At 35.6% G+C, this 16,596-nt stretch overlaps 6 protein-coding genes across 7 annotated transcripts; 3 read left to right on the forward strand and 3 right to left on the reverse strand.

Annotated features, from left to right (window-relative positions):
* The first annotated feature begins 1,090 nt into the window (after positions 1 to 1,090).
* LOC107193344 (ran GTPase-activating protein 1) lies at positions 1,091 to 3,897 on the forward strand. The gene is made up of 5 exons (XM_015582751.1): positions 1,091 to 1,346; positions 1,490 to 1,909; positions 1,986 to 2,848; positions 2,924 to 3,148; positions 3,227 to 3,897. Exons 1-5 carry the CDS (start codon positions 1,217 to 1,219, stop codon positions 3,443 to 3,445), a joined length of 1,857 nt encoding a protein of 618 aa, XP_015438237.1. The 5' UTR covers positions 1,091 to 1,216; the 3' UTR covers positions 3,446 to 3,897.
* A 92-nt stretch (positions 3,898 to 3,989) lies between these two features.
* On the reverse strand, positions 3,990 to 7,036 carry LOC107193345 (abhydrolase domain-containing protein 16A). Of its 2 annotated transcripts, XM_015582753.1 has the most exons (11): positions 6,880 to 7,036; positions 6,754 to 6,807; positions 6,158 to 6,468; positions 5,901 to 6,085; positions 5,714 to 5,828; positions 5,495 to 5,630; positions 5,095 to 5,259; positions 4,841 to 4,968; positions 4,575 to 4,771; positions 4,336 to 4,487; positions 3,990 to 4,262 (listed from the first exon to the last, which is right to left on the reverse strand). In XM_015582753.1, the coding sequence occupies exons 1-11, from the start codon at positions 6,967 to 6,969 to the stop codon at positions 4,158 to 4,160; spliced, it is 1,638 nt and encodes a 545-aa protein (XP_015438239.1). In that variant the 5' UTR covers positions 6,970 to 7,036; the 3' UTR covers positions 3,990 to 4,157. The 2 variants fall into 2 exon arrangements, with proteins under 2 accessions (XP_015438239.1, XP_015438238.1); XM_015582752.1 differs by having other exon boundaries at positions 4,147 to 4,487.
* Positions 7,037 to 7,801: 765 nt separating this feature from the next.
* Positions 7,802 to 8,980, forward strand: LOC107193349 (endothelial differentiation-related factor 1 homolog). The gene is made up of 4 exons (XM_015582756.1): positions 7,802 to 8,031; positions 8,114 to 8,165; positions 8,427 to 8,587; positions 8,666 to 8,980. The coding sequence occupies exons 1-4, from the start codon at positions 7,957 to 7,959 to the stop codon at positions 8,819 to 8,821; spliced, it is 444 nt and encodes a 147-aa protein (XP_015438242.1). The 5' UTR covers positions 7,802 to 7,956; the 3' UTR covers positions 8,822 to 8,980.
* Positions 8,981 to 9,450: 470 nt separating this feature from the next.
* On the reverse strand, positions 9,451 to 10,901 carry LOC107193348 (proteasome subunit beta type-1). Its single transcript, XM_015582755.1, has 4 exons — positions 10,510 to 10,901; positions 10,148 to 10,337; positions 9,771 to 10,007; positions 9,451 to 9,692 (listed from the first exon to the last, which is right to left on the reverse strand). Exons 1-4 carry the CDS (start codon positions 10,605 to 10,607, stop codon positions 9,507 to 9,509), a joined length of 711 nt encoding a protein of 236 aa, XP_015438241.1. The 5' UTR covers positions 10,608 to 10,901; the 3' UTR covers positions 9,451 to 9,506.
* Positions 10,902 to 11,238: 337 nt separating this feature from the next.
* LOC107193346 (GDP-mannose 4,6 dehydratase) lies at positions 11,239 to 13,154 on the forward strand. The gene is made up of 7 exons (XM_015582754.1): positions 11,239 to 11,436; positions 11,589 to 11,831; positions 11,913 to 12,105; positions 12,187 to 12,419; positions 12,499 to 12,714; positions 12,807 to 12,875; positions 12,945 to 13,154. Exons 1-7 carry the CDS (start codon positions 11,383 to 11,385, stop codon positions 13,005 to 13,007), a joined length of 1,071 nt encoding a protein of 356 aa, XP_015438240.1. The 5' UTR covers positions 11,239 to 11,382; the 3' UTR covers positions 13,008 to 13,154.
* Positions 13,155 to 13,922: 768 nt separating this feature from the next.
* LOC107191688 (fork head domain-containing protein FD2) lies at positions 13,923 to 15,388 on the reverse strand. Its single transcript, XM_015580790.1, has 4 exons — positions 15,048 to 15,388; positions 14,605 to 14,832; positions 14,338 to 14,395; positions 13,923 to 14,096 (listed from the first exon to the last, which is right to left on the reverse strand). The coding sequence occupies exons 1-4, from the start codon at positions 15,386 to 15,388 to the stop codon at positions 13,923 to 13,925; spliced, it is 801 nt and encodes a 266-aa protein (XP_015436276.1).
* Positions 15,389 to 16,596: the final 1,208 nt, after the last annotated feature.

Raw genomic sequence — 16,596 nt, forward strand, 5'->3', positions numbered from 1 at the left:
AGGCTTTTTACCACTTGGTATTGGGAATTATTGAAATTTATGCTAAATTAACATTTATTTCGGGACTTGAAATAAATGTATCAAGTGGTGGGAGACCCTTCCCCTGCGCCACTTTTTCCCCTAGCGGAACCCGAGTTGCTCGTGAGGGTACGATTGCAGCGGTGTGTTGCCTCATAAAAGGAATGTTACTAAAAATTAAGCATTTACCTAGATCAAAATTTTACTCCAACCTTTTATTAGGTTGTTTGATATTATTATAACAAAAATGAAAGAACCTAATATAATTTCAAGCTGGGTGTATTTTAACATTTTGACAATAGTGACCTTGAAAGCACGTAATCAGCTATTCGTTTAGTTATTGCAGTTAACTTCGGTTAGTATCGGTATATGTATGCAGATGAATAGTTGATAATTAACTGAATGTCATATCTAAGCACTGTAATTAGATCAATTACAAAATCATATTATGGTTATGTCATCTCACACGATTTTATGTGATTAAACGAAACATTATTATAATAATAAAATAATTATTAAGGAAAATTGTATTGTAGTTACATATTATAATCATCGTTATAAATCATATAATGATAATAATACGTTCGAAATGTTCTTAAGATTTTTGCATGAGAAACAAAAAACAATTCCGTTATTTGTATTTTCTCCTGCAGAATTCTTTATTTCATAGAAGATCTTTTAGTTCAAATCGTTAGAGAACACAAAAATTCTTTCATCGTGATTTATTGATTAATATTCATGCTCATATTTTTTTGTGACTGTCGTAAAAAAGGAACGTCTATCTTATTTCTTTTTAACGTGACGCAAAAATCTATAGAATGGTAACTCCAAAGTACAATTTTTAACGAGAGCTAAAATCTTAAATCGTTTCGATTAAATAGAATACAAAATGACACAGCATTCATAAGAAAACATAGGAGATACATAATTATATAGATTATTATAGATAATATAGAATGATACAGGTCAAATTTACATGTTAATGAAAAACACACGTAATGAAAAAATTGATATTCATTTCTTTCTCAAGTTGGTAGACTTCTCCCGCGTACGTTAACGCGTGCGTGACGCGCTTTTGTCGTGCAAACAGTATGAATAAGTGTAGGTGATAGTTGTCTTATACATCATTTTTCAAGATTACAATCGTTAAAGATATATCAAGAAAATAGTTATCGTTACACAGTGTGGTTAAGTGCAAATGGACCCAAGTATGGCTTCATTTAATTTAAGCGAACTTGGAAGTCAATTGAAAGATATTACTCAAATTGCTACCAGTACCGGCGTTTCTTTCGCACATAAATCGCTGAAGCTCAATACTGAAGAAGATGGTGAGTACTTTTTAAAGATTTGTGACACTTAATATTGTGTTTTTTTGTCGCGTTGTTGAGTACGTTTAGAAGATTCTGCATATCAGTGCAAACGTTTGTCAGGTTATATAAATTCAACATCGACTCCTTTTGTCATTTAATAGCATCGGAAGTGGTTAAAGCGATACGAGAATGTATCAAGCTGGAGTTTCTGGATTTAGAAGGTAACACATTGGGACCACTTGCTGCTAAAGCTATAGCTCAAGCATTAGAGGAGAAAGGTTCTTTCCTGAAACGTGCTCTTTGGAAAGATATGTTTACTGGTCGTTTGAAAACAGAAATACCGAAAGCCATTCAATATCTTGGCAGTAGTCTATGTGCTGCTGGTACATGTCTTGTAGAATTAGACTTAAGTGATAATGCTTTCGGCCCGATCGGTGTAGAAGGATTGGCTAATTTCTTGACCTCCAGTACATGTTATACTCTCCAGGAGTTAAGATTGAATAACAATGGACTTGGAATATCAGGTGGCAAGATGTTGGCAAAAGCATTGTCCAATTGCTATGAAAATAGCTCTAAAACAGGTCAGGTCTTTTTCTATTAATTTGATCATTTTTAAATTTATGAGTATAGTTAATTTATTTATTTTTCTTTCTGCAGGAACATCTCCATTAGCATTGAAAGTATTTGTAGCAGGGAGGAACAGGCTAGAAAACGAGGGTGCAACTGCACTGGCATCAGTTTTCCAGAAATTGACTAGTTTAGAAGAAGTTGTGATGCCTCAGAATGGTATTTACTACCAAGGTATAACGGCCCTTGCAAATGGATTGTCTGCCAATCCAGGATTGAGGATCTTAGATCTCAATGATAATACAGTTGGGATAAAAGGAGCTAAGGCTCTTGCAAAAGCATTACCGAATTTTGGAAATTTGGAAGAACTCAATTTAGGAGATTGTTTACTCAAAACGCAAGGTAGTATTGTCCTTGCAAGGGCACTGGGAATTGAGGGTAACCATCCTTCGCTTCAGAAAGTGAATTTAAGTTTCAATGAAATCCGTAAGAATGGTGCACATCCAATAGCTGTTGCAATGGCTGATAAAGAGCAGCTGACAACTCTACAATTGGACGGAAATGCTTTTGGCAAAGAAGGACGCGACATACTGCAAAAATCGCTTACTGTTTCTGAAAGAATTGGGACATTGAGCATGGAAGATGATGAAGGTGATGCAGACGATAGTGACGAAGGCATAGAAGAGAACAGTGAAAGCGAAAGTAAAGAAAACGAAGACGGCGATAATAATGATGATGATAGCGATGATGACGGCGAAGGTGATAGTAATGATTATGATGATGAAAATGAAGATATAGTTGAAAATGAAGATACAGTTGAAAATGGTAACACAACACCAGACAATATCGCAGTATCAAAAGTGACTGTAGAACAATTTTTAAAATTACCAACATCTGACAATTTATTGTCACTACAAGGTGACTTTGTAATAGACTTTATAAACCATGCCAAAGTGAGTAGATATAATATTTCAGCCGTCTAATAGCATTCCATAATTCTCAAGAACGTATCTCGTTCTCTATTTTAGGAATTATCAAACAACGCGAATACATCTCACACACAGAAATTCATCGAAGAGCTTACAAGAATAGTTATGAAAGTGTCGTCGCTATATTCGACTGACACTATTGTTAGTTTAAAAGCTCAACTTATTACAAATGCATTGTATTCGGAGTTATGCTCTTATGCAGTCGAAACTAACAAGACAGCCATTTTGACTCATGCCCTACTAGTCAACTTAGGTTTAATTAAAGTGAGTATCTGTGCAGAATTAATTCACAAATCTGTCGGTACTGTACAAATTAAAAATGTAACACACCGTTCATTTCAGAGCGAAGATAAGCACAATCAAAAAATTGATTGGGATTTAGAAGGTTGTTTTAAAGCGTTAGAACAAATAATTCACAAGGACTACTTTTTAGAAGACACACGAACTACGTTAAACTTTTTCTTAGATTTGACCAGTAACAGAAAGAATACAGATTCGTGTCAGGAAACGAAGAATTCGCTTAAAGCTGCTCTAAATCGTATTCAACGTAATAGATCTTAAAATTTACGTGTACATTTGCTTGCTGAACATTGATATAAGATGTATCTATTTATTGTTTAAATATTTTGAAACTTCTAGAACACATGTGATCTTATACAGCCTTACAATGAAAAATAATTATGTATAGTGTGATGTATACAAATCATTAATCGTTAAGTGTTCAGTGCGAATCTTGCATTTCGTAACAATTTTTCACAAAACATCTACAAATTCCTAGACTCGAATTAGTTACAAGTTTTCGAAAAATAAAAATCTATTAATATACCATCGAATTCCACATTTATTGCAATGACTTTTTCTAAAAATTGTTTACAATATAAACGTATCGTTACATCGTCGCACGTATCTTTTCCATCACTGAATGTATACAAATTTTACATCACACGTATCAAAATTGGACTAGAGCTTCAAAGGAAATATAAAAAACTATTATACCCGTAAATTTGTAGTTTGAAAGATAGTCTTGAATTCATTACACGATAAATAACTCTTACCGGTAAAATCAAGGTTGAATGCATTGAAAATTTTGTGAGAGTTCCGCGAGTATTTATTATGTGTTTTAAAAAACAGTGTAAATAAATCCATTTATTACTTAATTTAAAACCTTGATTCCTCTATTATTATGACTCCCGAAAGTATCACCTAATGTCAAAATATGAACTTCGAACAAAGTTCCTGATAATTAGTTAATTATAATATCACCGAACTTTTATTATTTTACGGTTACCGTAGATGCTGGATCCCATCCTGGATTAAATAAATCCACGGCCAATGGCATACAGTGTGTCGATGGCTGATCTTTCATGTATACTGTTGCCTAAAATAATATAAATGTATAAAGTGTACAAATACCGATAAGAATTCAATGTTTTCACATACGTAATACATACAAGAAATAGGATCAGCTGTTGTTTTGTTTTCGAATCGAAGCCCTGCCCGAGCGTAGAAGGATAATTTACAATCCCACCAGTTTTTTCTATGTCTTTCGCGATTAATTCTGGACACTGCTTTTCATCAACCTGTACCGTTTCGATTATCGATTCTGAAACGAATTTAAATGCATCGTTGCATTGTAATATTAAAAGAAAATAATTCAGAAATATAAACATCTTAATTAAATTTCTCTTACTTCTAGTAGAAACATCAGCAGACAAAAATCTCGTTAAAAGAGCCCCGCATTCCGAATTCTCCAAGAAAAGGTGGGGATAACGTCTTATCAAGACTTTCGTAAGCAACATGTTACCACGATTTCCTGCTAATGTATTACTAGGTATGCATACCACTTCGTCTTCTGTTCTTCGTATAAGTAACACAGGTCCATTGTATCTACGAAAAGAACCGGATGATTGTTCATACGATTGTATAAATATGTTTTAATGAAACACTGTTGCGCACCTGTTCAACTGCTCTGCTATATGTAGATTAAAATAGTCCCTGATAATATTCCGCACTAAACCCTCTAACGACGAGGACATGGTCATAATGGCTAACGGAAGTACATCATCGAATGTTGCATCCAATACCTAGAACACACACTGCTATAATTTAAAATGATTTTATCTCAGAAACACTTAATATAATAATATTATTATAGCTGACATTGATTTGTAAAGTAATTGTATAAGAATGAAAATTGTACGAGCTCTTACTAGACTTCGAACGGAAGGGTAGTTCATCGCCGCCCAAGTAGCAGTGTATCCACCAATACTCCAGCCGTAAAGGATTATTTGTTCCTCGGTAAACCTTAAGTGTTCGATTGCAAAACGCATTACACAATCGATAGCATTTTCTTCTTGGAGAGGATACGGGGCACCCTTTGTAGTCATTTTCATGTCTTACTGTTACAGTTTTATAATCATAGTTTGGCCGAAGGAGAAGTCTTGCCGTTACTTCAATTATATTTAATACACATATACGACTGATATTAACTGCAACATTGGCAAAATTTCATCTTTGCGAAACTGGCATATAAGAGTAACAGCAATTCTTCTCATCGGAGCATTATCATAAATGCGTCGCTAACAGTTTAGTGGGAAAAATAATACTTACAGTACTGCTACCGTAACCTGGATGATTCCATCCTAATACGGAATATCTTTTTTTTAACGGAGTCGATATAATACCGCTCTCGTAAAAACCACAGTTCCCTTCGCATGTAATTACTAATATGTTTCCATTTGTTGTTCTAGAACAATAAAAACAAGTTACTTAAAAATAATTTATTGCACGATGAAACCGTGAAAAAGAAGCTATAAGTGTTTACATTACTTGTTTCGTCGGTCAATGAACATAGTGTCAATTTCATTGCCATCTGTGGTCAATAGTTTGTATCTTTCTCCGCCTTGTTTTATCAAACTGATTCGTCCTTTCAAAAGTGTAGAACCTACAATACCAATGTATAATATTATTAAATAGTGATATAACTTAAAATATCTATAACACATGTATAACTTACGAAATGCCCAGTTAATAATCGATGCACTTCCAGGATATATCATCTTCATAGCAAACGTGTGAGCTACAATATATGCCAATAATTTACAAGGCAATGTGATTAGAAAGTCTTTATTTGTTTGCCTTTTTATGCGACCGCTAGAAGTTGCAATTTTTTCTAAAGTTAGTTTCTCATGTGCCTTATCCCTGCAAACATAGATTCATTAAAATACAGGAGAGTTTTATTTCATTGTTATTGTAATAAACAGAAGAATTTACCCCTCTGCAATTGCAGCTTTAAAATCTACAGGCCATGCCCAGAATTCAAATTCGTACTTCTGAAGTTCCTGCTTTGTTTCTGCATTGTAATGCGCAGTTGCATCGTGTAATGTTTTTAAAAATTTTAAGTATACTGGATTATTAGCTCTGGAACAACCACGTGCTGCCAACGATGCGATTAAAATTATACCTGCACCAGCCACAACTTTACACAGCAGATAAACATTGTCTAATAAAGGATTACTGCGCTGATAAAAAAAAGTGGCAACTAGTGGTATTGTATATAGGCTTATTGACCAAATTGCTGCAAACTGAAAAGAAATGAATTTAATAGAATTAAAATGTGATATTATTTCTTCCATACACATTAAGGGTCTAACAACAGAGATTTGGTAACCGAAAAAATTCGAGTTTCATTGAGGTCTTCTACAGACCTATAAAGTTCCAGAAAAATAGAATTTTCGTGTTACTAAAATTCCCTTGGAAATAATAACACAATTGATGCTTTGAAACAAGTCAATAGGTGATTTAACCGGTTTAATGTTAAGCGATATTTAACACGATTGAGATTTTTCGTGTTCATTAAAAATACTTACGCAAATTACAATTTGATCGCCCCATCGTTCCAAGACTTTAGGTTCATACGACTTCTGAAATAAATTAAACAGATTAACCTACAATACAATTGGTTGTACGAATTTCGTGGAATGTTTCGTACTTACGTCAACTAATTGACCGGTCCACGTTATTTCATAAACTTTAAAAAGCCGAGGGCTAAATGTACATTTCCAGAGTGTACTAATCAAAGACATTTCGCATTTGTTTAAAATTCTTCGAATGAGACTGCGTTTTGAAATACCAATGGAAAATACAATGAAAACAGCGACTTAACGGTTACCACATTTACATGACATAAGCCAACATTGGCCAACATAAGCAAACAACCGCTACGATTGGCGGCACTATCGTGGAATATGAGTAGAATAGATTAGAAAAATTCGGTCTGCTAGATTAGTCATTGATTAAGTTCATGCTCTAGATATATAATTTTGGTCTTTTCAATTCTGTTTTCACAGAAAAAAAAAATGGACGAGCATTCATTCTGTGAAGAAATGTGAGCAGATGATTCTTGTGCTATCAAATACTAATAGTGCTGCCTGTTTTTGTTTTAAAATCGTGTCATTTATTTTTTTTCCGATTTTATTAAAGTGTAACATTTTCCGAATATTTTTTGTCACATACAATTCGATTATTATTGATAAAATATATTTGCTGTGAAAGTTCATTAAATCTACTAAAGTAACTTTTACATTACAACATTATTATTTAATATCAAAGGCATTCCTATTTCAAATTCCGTATCGAAAAATGTTTATGCGTGAATATTTACTCGTACTATACTCAGAAATTCAAATGTAGCGGTCGTAGGAAAGGAAGAATCGAATAAAAACGAAATGAATAAAAGCTCGCGATTGTATCCACATGTAGTAAGTTGTTTTATATAGGAAAACAAAAAACAAAAAGACGTACTGACATTTAATAGAATCGAAGTGAATATTTATACGGTTGTAATTGAGTGGCAGATTCGAGCAACACGTTTAGGAGTGCACATGTAAGAATTGGACAATTTCGATGCGGGTCGATTTTAGGAGCGTACGTTAGATCGTGCTTTTTGGAACGTAGAGAGAACTTGCTGGAAGATTCGAAGCAAGTACAATACCGCACAGTAGTTACATATATTACGTTTAACGTCGATAATAGAATTCCCGAGTGCTGCCGTTATATCAGATTTTTTCAGCATGTCAGACTGGGACACTGCTCCAATTACTCTTCGTAAACGTCCCCCGAAGGCTTCGGTACTTAAATCGGAGCAGGTAATGTTATTCGACCGAAATTTCGATGCATTTCGTTGGGAACCCGTTGCTTGCACGATTGTGTAATTGTGTTTATTTACAGGCGGTGAATGCTGCACGTCGTCAAGGTGTTGCGATTGAAACACAAGCAAAATGTAGGTACAATATCTTCGAAAGAACCGACATGCCTTTTCAGAGTTACAAAAAAAAAGTCCTCGTTGCGTGGGAATAGTAATACGTTTTGCGGACCTTGTGTGTGTACAAAATATTACAGAGATAGCAATGACATTTTGTGCAACATTGTGTATACAAAGATAGCAAATAATACGGTGCAATATAAAAGATAGAAAGGAGAGTGCATGTTTCATATGAAAATAAAAAAAGGAGCTGAAAGTAAAAATATACATTTTCCTTAGGGGGTGGAGGAGCAAACAGACAACATGTTACGACTAAAAACACCGCTAAATTAGACAGAGAAACTGAAGAACTGAAACATGATAAAATCCCACTTGACCTTGGTAAATTAATTCAACAAGGTCGACAAAATAAAGGAATGTCACAAAAAGATCTCGCAACGGTATAAACATTGTTATGTGTTTGCATAACCTGTATGTTTTTGTACGCATGATGTTCATCTATCTTAATCATTTTACAGAAAGTAAACGAAAAGGCACAAGTCATTAATGACTACGAAGCAGGCCGTGGTATCCCAAATCAGATGGTGATTGGTAAAATCGAAAGAGTGCTAGGAATAAAATTACGTGGAAAAGATCGTGGTAAACAGTTAACAGCCCCCGGGACTAAGAAGTGAATCTCGGGGGAAAAATTTTGACTTTCTGCCCTGATACTTTGTTCCCTAAACAGAACTGCAAAGAAAAATTGTAGGATTGAGAGCAACTACTACACCCACTCTGTTCACCTTTGGTTACTTTATTACATACTTTAAAATAAAATATTATTTTATTAAATATATTCCCGTGTATTGTAAAATAGATAATTACGATATATTTTCGTGTATAAAATACAAGAAGTACGTTTCTATTTAATTTAAAGAAAATCATATGCATCTAACACCAGACCTCCGAATAAAACTGTTAATTTATCTTTATACGCCATTTTGTTATATTTTTAAATACACACCACTGATTCTATAAAACAGATTTCTTATTTCATCTTTTTGAAGTTTCATTTGTGTAGGATAAATGGAAATGTACTGACAGAATTAATGGTACAAGATTGTTGCTATGTATATGGATCAGTGAACTAATCTTTTCATTGTTAATAAATAGCATTTTTATATATGCATACACACTCATAAGCATCATACATCAAACGTACGTGCATAGAGTGAAATACTAATTTATAAAGCAATATTTCATCATACATCACAGTAGGCTGTATATAAAAGAAACTAATGAATAAACATTAATTATACCGTTTGAAATTATTTTTATTCGTAGATAAACCTGGCAATACAGTATTTTCACCCCATTTAATTAATCTCTTCTCAACGCGAAACTGGAATCCTTTACACCATCTTTTGTTACGATTTTGATGCTTATAGAATCACCTGTATAAATGTCTCTTTCTGCAGCCGAAATGAAAACGTCTTTTATTATTGAAATAGCTTTCTCTTCAGTTAAAGGAGTAACTTCAACACCTTCCTGATTTTTATATCCAACCTGAGAGATACATAATACAGTAAATAAGCTATAATAAAAGTACTGAAACATTCATTTACGAAATTATATTTTGTATACCTGATTATCAAGAAGAGGCTGTAAAAGTGCGCCAGCAGAGCCACCTGCTCTATATTTTGTTACTTCACAATGTCCAATTGGATCATAACTATAGACGCAACCTTTACCTTCATTATTTATTCCACCAATGATATTACTAACATAATATGGAAAAAAGCGTTTATAATATAACATAGTTGATAACATCTGTGCTACTGCTGGTGTTGTCATTTCCTTTTGATGTTCATGTTTGTACATCTTCAATAGGAGAAACAATGTATATTGTATAATACATATAGTTCTATAACTTCCGAGTATAAAAATTACACAGTAATGCAATAGTTATTCTATAATGTGTAGGATTCACTTTGGTGATGATAAATATACTCAAAATTTACCTGCATGCGAGCGGTCAAAAGACGAGTTAAAGTAAGTGTATCACACCAACAGCCAGAACATCCCAAAATAGTGGTCTTCGACAGTGGGAACAACTTCTGCTGTTCTCGCGTGTAAATAGAGAAGCCCGCACTAAGACGCGTGTCCGCTGCTATTACACAAAAATCGTCTCCCGCGAGGGCTATGACACTCCTACAATACAAAAAAGCAATTTTCGAAAACTTCAATATTCGCAATATTTATGAAACAACATCCCCTTGTTAACTAAAAGTGTTACAACGTGTGTACAAGAGTAATATGTATAAATTTCTTTGTATTGTTATACGTTACTCTGAAAGGTATTCAGGTTATATTTGAAATTTACCCTCCATTATCGGCGTATGGACTAAAACTCTTCATTTTGGTTGCTCCTGTTTCATAATCAGGCAACGATCGACCCGGATTTTCGGCAAACAAAGCCATTTTTCTTAAATTTCTCTTTACAAATCACAAACTCAACACCGTCTCCCTTGAATGACACTACACTTTGCGGCAAAGATGGCAATGCAAAATAACAATTTTCACACACATACAAACGCGACTTACTCCGACGCAAGTGATTGGTCACCTTACGCACACCTTAACGCAGCGGTTAAAACCCTTCGTAATGTTATTTAGTAGTATGTGTAATGCCGCCTGTATGTTTTCTAAGCGTATTAGCTTATTTCGTGAAAGCGTTTTTCATTAATATGTTATGTTTTTGACACATAATGAAAAATTGGTCTGTGGGTAGGGTTGAATCGATACCACCAAGGTATCAATACTTTTACTAATAACTACTTTTTCTTGAAAAAATCTTCTAAAATGGTAACAGGGCTACGGAGCCCTATGAACGTGGGACAGAAAAAAGCATTGGATGATAGGTCTATTCTATACCTAGTCGGTGCTATTACACAGGTCGATACTCACCATTCGATACGAGTACTTTTGTTCACAACCGCAGGTATCGATACCAAAAGTATCGAGTAATGTACTCGTATTTACATGTATCGATTGTGGTTATCACACTTCATCCGAGCGGCGTGCGTGTGAAGTCACGAATTAGGAGTGATTAGGAGGGTACGAATGGTACGAATGTCTGATAAACCAGTGAACTGGAAAAAGTGTTACCTTATCAGGTGTAACAATCATCGAACCACCTGGCAACTACCAAAGGAATATAACGAAGAAAAGAAATTTTTTTCTACTGTTTCTTGAAATGGCAACCGGTGATCAGAGACGCGTTGCATTAATTACGGGTATTACCGGACAAGTAAGGTTGACAGTTCATACTTTGTTGATATGTTTCATTAATGTTCGGAGCAATATAAATCATCATTGCCACGTGGACAGAAGTATTTCAATGAATATAACTCTGTATGTACTATGTAAGAATCAAATTATTTATACTATTTGTATTTTTAGGATGGTTCCTATTTAGCCGAATTTTTATTAGAAAAAGGTTACGATGTGCACGGAATTATTAGGCGGGCTAGTTCGTTTAATACAGCCCGCATTCAACATCTTTATGCAGATCCAAAATGCCATCGCCAGGGTAAAATGAAATTGCACTATGGAGATATGACAGATTCTAGTAGTTTAGTTAAAGTAATTAGTTCTGTACAGCCAACAGAAATTTATAATCTAGCTGCTCAAAGTCATGTTATGGTACGTATCCCAGCTTCAACTTTTAATTCATACATGATTAATTAGTTCTTTTTTATTATTATAATAGTAATGATTTTATAGGTGAGCTTTGAAGTGAGCGAATATACTGCAGAGGTGGATGCAGTAGGAACAGTTAGGTTGCTAGACGCGATACGTACCTGTGGTTTAGAAAAATCTGTGAAATTTTATCATGCATCCACGTCTGAGCTTTATGGCAGAGTGGTGGAAGTACCACAGACGGAGAAAACACCATTTTACCCACGTTCTCCATATGGTGACTATTTAATTTTATATTATTTTTAATTTCATTGGGATTACTTTCGATATCAAGTGACTAGAGTCTGTTAAATTTCAGCGTGTGCAAAATTATACAGCTTTTGGATAGTGGTAAATTACAGAGAAGCGTATAACATGTTTGCGTGCAATGGTATATTATTTAATCACGAAAGTCCTCGCAGGGGAGAGAATTTTGTTACCAGAAAAGTGACTAGGTCGATAGCAAAAATACAATTGGGTTTGCAAGATGTCGTCGAACTGGGAAATCTAGACGCTAAGCGTGATTGGGGACATGCGAAAGATTATGTTGAGGTAAAAAAATATAGGTACATAAATCAGTGATACAAAAAAAATTCTCTGGAGTTTCAAGAAATTTCTGTATGTTTCCTAGGCAATGTGGTTGATGTTGCAACAACCAGTACCAGACGATTATGTGATAGCTACAGGAGAAACGCATAGTGTTAGGGAATTTGTAGAAGCAGCATTTCAGTATGTAGGTCGCACAATTAAATGGCAAGGGGAAGGCGTGAATGAGACAGGACAGGATGCACAAACAGGACAGGTACTGGTCAGAGTGAATCCTAAATATTTTCGTCCAACAGAAGTCGTAAGTATCAATCATGTATCATACAAAGTATATTATATGCCCCAGTTTCTTATGTAATAAATAACAAACATTTACTTTCTTCATTTACGTAGGATGTCCTTTTGGGCGATGCTTCGAAAGCAAAGGAAAAAATAGGTTGGAAACCTACAGTTACGTTTGAGGTACTTGTCAATAATTCCACTTACACCGGTCACGTGTTGTCAACTCTGTAACGAACGTTTTCATTTCAGGCTCTCGTAAAAGATATGATGGATTCCGACTTAGAATTAATGAGAAAAAATCCAATTGCTTAGTAGGATTTCTTAGGTACAAAGAAACTCCATGCATTTATGAAGAAACATTCTATGTCTTTATGAGACAGTGACATTCAATATATACCCACTATGTTAAAAGAGATCTAAATGTTATTTTGTAAAGTTCCATATTTCTCGGATCAGATCTAGGCGATTTTTTTGTATAGAAATGAATTAATAATTAAGGTGCTAAGAGAAAACGTTGTCTGGTACCTGATCCGTATTATACATTCGTATGAAACTTAATAGTATTATATGTAATTCATATGAAATATTTACTGTAATTACAGTGCAGGTAATGATCCGTTGCACATCAATATATATGTATATAAATGCATAAATATGTATATATATGTATATTGTTATGTATTAATATATATACATATAGTAAACCGGTGATTCTCTATTTATTGTTGTTTCTTTAATATCATCAGTTACATATTTTGAAGATTCTCGAATGAAAACTGAATCGATTAAACGGAATTATACTTAGAAACAATTGATCAACGTTCGACATTCTTAGCTTTTGGACGAACAGCACAAGATCACCGAAATAATTTTTATATACAAATGTCTTCCTTGTACGCGCGTTAGTTAATTTATAATTTTGTACATATTGTATAATACCGTAGGATAATGGTTAAGTAGCATTTCGATCTTCATACACCGACGTTCAATGTATAAATAAAAAATAAAAACATATTTCTGAAAAGAAAAAAAAATAAAGGCGTCAAGAGAACCATTCAAGTGAAAATAAATTTATATTCCTTGCAATCGCGTTTGATCGTTAACGGAGGCTTCTTGTTTTATTTTAATTTAAAAATGTGCTCTGAACTGAACGAGCAATACCGGAAAATAACAGATCCTTCGAAAGATGAAGTGACCGTGATAACACCACTTATCGAACGCGAATGGCTAAGCAGCAGATTCGTGCGTGGATTTCCGTAGGATATTCTCGATAGTGAACATCATCGATTTTACGCAGTGTCCTTGGGGCTCTGTGTATTTCATTTTCCTGATCTGCGTACCCTCATCATCATCTTTCGCCTCGATCAGTTTATAGCCATTTTTCTCACCTTGTTCCTTCATGTCGGGCCCTGGTTTCCGCGTGATCTAATGAACCAAATTATACATCGCGTAATGTGAATTTGAATTAATTCTGATTAAACGTTGTATTTAATTCACCGAATCAACTGTACAAGCTAAATTAAAATACTACACTGTTTAATAGATTAAATCGTTCGGTTGCAGCTACAGCATTAACGGTCCAGATCATATCTTATGACAGAGTGCTCCCCTGTTTTGAAGATAATGATGTTTTCTGTGCGATTATTATATTTTCATAAATTTGTCTGCTCAACGAAGGAACTTCTTTTTTCTGTTGCATCATAGATTGGTCCAAAGCATTTAGCCGGTAGCGTGTACAGTACTGTATACAGGGTGTTCCATTTAAGTCGACCCACTCGAATATTTAACTTTTATCTGAAACATTTTTTAACATCGTCAACAGTTTTGGCGATATTCGAGTGGGTCGATTTAAATGGAAAACCCTGTATACCTATCATCTTCAATTACCGAGACGGTTCCGGGGTTTGGTTCCTGTTTATCCTGCACGAATCCTCGTTGCTTCCTCATCCTCCTTCTCCTATAATTTCCATGCTCGAACATCTCGCTGGCGGACGGATCCAGGGTCCAGTAGCTACCTTTTCCAGCCTGATCCTCCTCGTTGTCCTCCCCGACGATCTTGTCCCTCGGTATCTTCACGAAGCAATCGTTCAAGCTGAGATTGTGCCTTATGCTGTTCTGCCATCCCTGACGATTCTCCCTATAGTCAGGGATGAACCGATCCAAGTGAATAATAGTAAACAATCGATAATGAACTGATCCAAGTGAAATATTTAGTTAGCGATATCAACATCGATACAAACATCGATGATTTTAGAATATCGTACATCCCCAAATTAAGTAGATATCGATACTTTTTTTTCGATACAAGCTATGAGTAAAAGTATCGATACCTTGATATCGGTTTATCCCTACCTGTAGTAGGGGAACCGATCCATGATGAATCGATAGATTCCCGACAACGTGAGCCTCTGTTTAGGGGACGAATTGATCGCCATGGCGATCAGAGCGATATAAGAATACGGTGGCTTCTCGTATCGTGGCTGCGGCTTGTATCGCATCGGAGGAAGATTCCACGAAAATGGCAGATTCCTCGAGGTCAATATATCTGGTACCAGGTTGTAGTAACTCGGTAAAGGGCACATTGTCGGGAAGATCTCGTCTGGAGTCCAGAACTCGTAGCTTCTTCGTAGGTCACATCCATAGCTTTTGGACACGTTGCACGGGTACTCTTGGTAGCTGGTGGTTGGTTCCATTGGAACGGTGGTCAGAGCATGTGGTTCTTGTTGTTTCGGTTACCTTTGGTGTCCTTATGCCCTCTGCTGTATCAGAAGCACGAAAAACTGACGGTTGATAAAAAAATGTTTCCAGAACTAGGGATTGTCACTCTGTACACTCTCACGATTACAACGAAAAGTTTATGGTAATACTACTCAAATACTGTCCAACGAATTCCTGGAAATTCTCCAAAATCCTCGAGCTCAAGCATCCAGTGGTAGAAGTTCCTTTGTAAGCTTCCGTTAATGGTGTTTTCACTTGCACAATTTCACAAATGTCGTTTCTTTAAGTTGCTCTCGACGGTTCTCAAGGATCACAGAAATCACATCCAATCTGAGACTAAGCTGTACTACCTTTTCTTTTATACAGACTACAATATACTTAGATACAAATTTAACCATACTTTAAGAATTTTTATGGGATAATTCATGGTCTAGGTAGGAGGGTATCGAGCAACGAATGATAGACGAAAGACTAGACCTCCATTTCCGAAATACCCAATAATAGGACAATTATTTCATTCCTATATATACGTTATTATCAGTAAATGTATCGAAATCAAGTTTGATTTTTCTTTTCCTTTCCTTTCTTTGCACTTTTACCGTTGTTACAAACAATTCAATAATTTCGCATGAAATAGAGATTTATAAAGGAAATGACAAATAAACAAATAAAAATTCGTGTATACGTAGACACGTGTCCAAACCGAGTGAATTGTTCGAATGTCAGAATGAACGGGTTCGTGGATTCTCTCCAGAAATTATTCGAGGGAAATCGTGCCCATTAGAACGTTTCACACGGAGCCGAGTTACCAAAAACTATTCCGGAGCAGTTCGTGCTCCGTTACGTCGGAAACTGACTTCTGAATGCGATTCGTGGCCGGTCAGAGGGGCGGGAGGGGGCGAGATTCTTTGACGAAGGGTGTTTTTAATTTGACACGTACGGTCCAGAGGATGGTCCAGCTCCGCCCATCGTCGTTTCCCTCCGGGGAACTCCCCCGTTCGCGTGTTTCCTCCGCGAGGGAGGCGGCCCGTCTCTATCCTCGGGGGGCCGGCGGTGGTGGCGTGTTTTATTGCTGTTTACACATATGCTGTCCCAACACCCACGCTACAACGGTAAACGGGCCGATACGTAAACAAAGTTCCGGTAATTATACCGAAAACCGTACGGCTTCTCGGAACCGCTC

Source organism: Dufourea novaeangliae, unplaced genomic scaffold (genome assembly GCF_001272555.1).
Source record: "Dufourea novaeangliae isolate 0120121106 unplaced genomic scaffold, ASM127255v1 scaffold7, whole genome shotgun sequence".
In the NCBI taxonomy this organism is placed as follows: domain Eukaryota; kingdom Metazoa; phylum Arthropoda; class Insecta; order Hymenoptera; family Halictidae; genus Dufourea; species Dufourea novaeangliae.